The sequence below is a fragment of the Rhagoletis zephyria genome, unplaced genomic scaffold (assembly GCF_001687245.7).
Source record: "Rhagoletis zephyria isolate East Lansing unplaced genomic scaffold, Rhagoletis_zephyria_1.1 Rzeph_scaffold_07115, whole genome shotgun sequence".
NCBI classification, from domain to species: Eukaryota; Metazoa; Arthropoda; class Insecta; order Diptera; family Tephritidae; genus Rhagoletis; species Rhagoletis zephyria.
In genome coordinates this window covers 1-5,797 of record NW_016164198.1, presented here as the reverse complement: position 1 = coordinate 5,797, position 5,797 = coordinate 1, and the positions used below count along the sequence as shown (strand labels likewise).

The 5,797-nt window shown below is 39.1% G+C and overlaps 1 protein-coding gene across 1 annotated transcript in view; it reads right to left on the bottom strand.

Moving 5' to 3' along the window:
- ktub (Tub domain-containing protein ktub) overlaps positions 1 to 2,066 on the bottom strand; it is a 14,526-nt gene extending 12,460 nt beyond the window's left edge. The window contains exons 1-3 of the mRNA XM_017629821.1: positions 1,617 to 2,066; positions 1,000 to 1,524; positions 752 to 942 (exon numbers count right to left, since the gene is read on the bottom strand). Of these exons, the coding sequence (XP_017485310.1) occupies positions 752 to 942; positions 1,000 to 1,524; positions 1,617 to 1,944 (1,044 nt within the window). The 5' untranslated portion in view covers positions 1,945 to 2,066. The remainder of the gene's footprint in view (positions 1 to 751; positions 943 to 999; positions 1,525 to 1,616) is intronic.
- Between the last annotated feature and the right edge of the window lie 3,731 nt (positions 2,067 to 5,797).

Here is a 5,797-nt window from a genome sequence, read left to right as displayed (position 1 = left end):
CACAAATGTCATTTGACTTATGGCATGTGAATTTGTGGTTGCCACATCCAACAAATTGTACTTATTGATCAATATTATTGAAGATTTGACGGAGATTTAACTTAAATCTACTGCCTTTCGAGATTTAATTTTATATGGTAAATCTCAAAAGATTTAACGTCAAATCTCGTCAAAGGGCTAAATCTTCATTAAATCTCACAATGGAGACATAGTATTATAAAGAAGTTCAAAAACAAAAATTCAACTAACAAATTGTATGCATAATGACACTAAGAATTACAACAAATACACCATTTTGACATTAAGAATAACCAAGGCTAAAATCCAGCTGCTCTGGTAACCCTCCCTTGCCTAAATTCGCCTTCATTTATCCTATATCAATAAGAACTATGTAATATTGTTTCGTAAAAAAAACTACCAACTTCTACCAATTTTTGTATGTAAACTCTACCACCATTATTTTTTCCATTCCCGTGCACTGTTTCTGCCTCTTTTTTCTTTCACTGGAAAATACACCTCGAACTAAAGTTTTAGCCAAATGCGCTACTAATTTGATTTACAGTCCGGCTGCACTGAAAATTATAGGGTATGCCACCTGATAATTATCGCAATATTGCAGTCTTATAGCTCTGTTGCTAATACTCAACTGGAAATCCACTGACCTGCTCCAGAAATCGCGCAGTAGTATGTGTAACTTTGTATACGTTCTATAAAACTATCTAACCTCTATACAACCCCCAAGTCCACTTACGTAAATGATAACTGCCAAGTCGTTCCGGGGGTTTTCTGTGCTATCCTTGCTGCCATTATCGAACACAGTAAACGAGGTACCGAACACATTTGAACGCAATTTGCCGCAGAAGCCCTCCGCGTTGCGCGATAAGTCTGTAGGATCGCAGCTGATAATGTAGTTGGATGTTTTACTCTTCTTTCGTTTGCGTCCTTAAGGCAGTGCAACATTGTTAAATATCCACTAACATTTATATTCATTTAACTTACCTCCCAAGAGGAATATTTTCTTTCCGTAATCCCGCTCCAAATGTAAATAGTAGATAGGAAACAGTCCACGATCCATACCCTTGCGGTCGCGGGTTATGCGGCACTTAAAGAGCACACCTTGCGACGCCGGCTGCATAACGAATTGCTCCATGTTGCCGACGACATCGCCTTCCGGTTCGCCGCTAGCGTCCACCGGCGAGGTCGTTTGTTGTGCACTGTTTGAGTAGTTGGCAGTGATGTTCGCAGAGCCGGACGAGTGGGCCGATGAGCTGCGCGGTGCATTGGTGGTGGCAACGATGCTGTGGTTCAAAGGCATTACGGGCGCTGCTTCCTCAATATTGCGATTCGCGTAATCGTCTTCGTCCAATGTGCTGCTGTCCCGGTCGTGGCTGTATGAGTGTTGTTGATGCTCTTGCATTTGTTGTTGTTGACGTTGTCTTTGCCTTTGTCCGTTGATGATGACGTGGTTGACAGGACTACTTTCGTCGTCTTCAAGCTCATGCGACGATATCTCCTCAATTAAATCTGTAAGCAAAGCAGAAATCACGGAGGAGTAAGTGAAATAATATATATGTATTGACTGTAAACTGCTCAATAATAACTTTCATCAAGCTTACCATCCTGATTGATGATGTGGCTCGTCCCATGAGCTGTCCGCGGGCGCCCATTGTTCGAATTACTGCCGCGCTGTCGGCCATTTGTGCTGACCATGCTGTTACTAGAAATGGCGGTGGTTGTTGTTGGTGAGGTGGTGGCGGTGCTGTTGCTTAATAATTGATCGGGATTGTGTGGTGAGCTGATGAACTGCATGGGACCATCGTAAGCATGCAGCTCGCGGCTATTGTCCGTTGATGTGCGCAGTCCGGACATAGGACGGGTTATTTGTAAGTCGCTGGCCTGCACCATTCCAGGAGAGGCGCGCTTTTGTCGTATATACGCTTCCATTAGCAGGCGCTACAATGAAAAGGAAAAGAGGAAAAGCGGTTCAATAAATAAAACTCAAGCGCATTCGCACATATGAAATATAGAGCTCAAAAGATAGTTACTCTACTACCAAACAGATTTCAGAACTACATATTTTTGCATGTACGCTTTAGGCATGAATCGTGGAATTTGAAATTTCGGCTAGTATGTTTTGCTCTCAGTGGAAAATTAACACATCACTTAAACCTACTAAGTATCTTGAATTTTACCCACAGTAGAATAGTTATTTATTTATTTTTTATCGCCCATTAGTCGAAATCTGAATCCAACTGGGTATAGTCGTTCTTCTGGGTATAGCTTGGTATCCAGCGCTCAAGATAACCGAAAACTCAATATAACTGCTAAAGAAATGGCGAAGAAAATTTCTTGTGTTAAATTTCCTTCTAAACTGTTTTGTGAAAAAGAGCACAAGGAAAACCCATGTTTGCAACATAAATATACGCCCGTTTCATTATTTCGTGAGGAAAGAGTGATGCAACAGGCTGCGAATTATCGTATGTAAAAATTGCTAGGGCATTTTTTTTTTTCTTGACCGTGCCCTTAAGTACTGGATACTAAGCTTAATTATGTAGTTACAGTTGCAAGAATTTACTCAATACCGATTCTTGCGTTCCTGTGAGTGTACGTGAGCAACCCTTGTGGAGTCTGAAGTTAGCATCGTCTCCTCATCAGCAGGTGCAGCTGAAAGCGGCTATTGTTTTGAAGCAGTTTCATGTATTATACATTTGAATCTTTATACATACATCCCTCGTCATCAATGGGCAAACTCGCCATGCGTCCCTGTGCTCCTAGCAGCGCGACGACAGTTTGGTGTCGAAAAGCTGCAGTCACATCGTACAGCCGAAAAATTTTACAAACTCCTCATTGCCTGATTATAAATGAGCGGTAAGATCCCATTTCTGAAGCACTTCATATAGCTGCTGAAGAAGTGGCATTCAAAGACACCCTGCAGCAATGGCGACGTGAGCTAGTATTGAGCTATAACAAAGTGAACGCCTAGAACCGAGGAGAGACATCTTTTCAAGAAGAGGTAAAGAGCGGCAGTAACAAGTGAGTGCGAAGAGGTTGAGATTGTGGCAAGCAGGAATGCTACTCGAAAGCACACACACGCAAGATTCAAGTGGCTTTAAGGCCAGTTTTAATTCCTGTCGAGAAGAAAATGGAAATCTAGCTACAGACGTCTAGAGAACACTTCTCAATGATAACACAGGTCATATGACGAAGAAGAACCCAATGTATGAAACTATCTTTCTTACACTCGACAAAGACGAGAAAAGAGCGAAAATAATATCGAGCCCTCGGCATGCCGGCTGAGCTCAGGACGCATGTATCAGCTGTTTAGCAAAATTTGGCCTGATGAATATATGAAGTAGAGTCCAACCGATTGGTACCGAAGAGGATGAAATGGCATACTGAACGACTTTTTAATAACAAGGTCATTAGAGCGGATTAAAAACATGAATTTTAGAATTCGAATTCGACGGGATGTGGAAAACTTGTACTTATAACCGTATCGAAATACACCACAAAAATTTCAGCCCGAGTTTGCTTCACCATTATCTGACAACACCGATAGAATTAGATTTTCTGGAAGATAATGCTTTATTGCTACTCACAGTGACAACAAGGTCTCGTTGTTTCTTTGGCAAATACCTTGAGTTTTGAAGCACTTCAAGCGACATCGCGAATCAGGAGGGAACATGTACTTTTAACAGGAAAGTCACTAATGCTTTTAAATTTGCCGAATGCCTTGGAGTCCTGTCATACAGCCGAAGAATCCACATTGACGCTGTCAGCCATATAAAGTGTCATTTAGGAACAACAACTTTCCTGACAAAATCTGCACTACAAGATCCTGACGGAATAGCATTGGAAATTTCATACAGGTACTTTTTACTGAGTTCTTTTTTCTCAAGAGATGGGAATTTTCAGAGACGGGAAATTGCTTTCCGATTGCTCCAGAAAATGTGTTAGGTCCAATAGTGGAACCATCAAGATGTTCCAATAGATGTCTGCGTGTAATGCCATTGCAATGGCCTGTTGCGTACGACTCTTATAGTCTGCATTTAGATGAGTGCCATCGCAACTAAGTGCGACAAGACTCTCAGTTCCGTTCCCACGAGCGTCGGGTCTACGTTGTCGGAACAACCCAGATTTTTATCTGGCCAGGGACTATCACTCCAGTAACACTTTGCAAATACACTTTGGGGAATCTGTATGCTGTTACAACAACAACAGACGCTCAATTCCAACGTTTTGTTCTAAAAATCCTAAATACATATATTGAACTTGCTCCCTGGACAAGAGAAATGTGCTCCTCTGTTTGTGTATGCTTATAAAATTTAGCCACTTCCTCAACCTAAACAACAGTATTTACTTTAAGGCTTACGAAATAAATACCTCGCATATTTTTAAGGACGTTATTGGATGCAACACATGAAGATCTCACCGTAGACCTAGGCCTTTCACCCCCCGGTTCACTTTTCACTTTTGGTTTCCATGGTTTTACTAAGGGCGGATAACTAATTTTCGGCTGAATTTTTTCCAGGCGAAACTCAGGGTAAGGCAGATTGCTTTTTAAAAATCTTTTCGGGAAAAACCATTTTTAAATAAATATTAAAAATTTTTTTGAAGAAAACTATTATTTTTGCAATAAAAAATAGTTAATTCGGAAAAAATAATTTTTGGGAATGAAGATTAAAAAAATAATTTTTTAGTTAAAAAATTCTTGGGTAATCAGTATTTTACTGGACAAAAATTAATTTAAAATTTTTACGAAAAAAATATTTTTAGTACCCTTATGCATGAAAAACTAATTTTTATTTTGAGGGAAAAGAATGCTTGGGAAAACATTTTTCTGAAAAAACTACTTTAAAAACCCCAAGAAAAAAAAATATTTTCTAGCATTTTTTTATAATAAATAAGTTGAAAAAAACAGTGCTTAGCTGAAACTAATAAAAAATTTTGGGAGCAAATTATTTTCTATATTGATTTTATTTATTAGAATTTGATTTTTTAGACATCGATTAATCACATTTTACAAATGATTTCATGATTTTCTAATTATAAGCTTAGGGTTAAGAATAAATTCTCTGCTCTTTTCGAAAATACATAGGGTGCGTTCAGAAATGCATCAAGCCAAAGCATCAGTCTCTCTTACTTCTAAACTATAACTGATAGAAATGCCTTATTTACGCAACTAAGTTCCAATTAGGCATTTAATCGGGGTTGCGCATATTGGCCATTTCCATCAATTATAGTTTAGAAATAAGGGCGTCTGATGCTTTGGCTTGATGCATTTCTGAACACACCCATAATCCTTTCGGTAACAATTTTAAAGTAAGCAGCTGGGATTGAAACCTTTTGATATACATACATATATCTAATCCATATTCAGCTACTATCTAAGCAGTTTCAATAAATGGAGTCTTAGGCGGGCATCGATCAGAATGGATGCCAACACTTTGTGCTAAGAGTGAAAGTTCGCCCCTCTAACCACTCGGCCACGACGGCCGATAGAATAAGAAACAAAAATGTGATCGCTAAATATTTTTTATCATCTAAGACTATTTTTTGAAAAAAGGTTCGAGTTCAAAATACAAATTTGTAGGTGGTTTCGACGCAGTCCACTGAATTGAGACAAGAAATTTTGATTGGAGTGATAGCGTTTAACACATTTTATGATCCGCTTGGGAAAGCCAAAACTTTTTTCCTAATGCTCCCCAAAATATACCAACACCATACTGTGTACAAGGGAACCCCATGCGAAATCCGTAAATGACGAAATCATGTCAGATATAATTAAAATAAATGA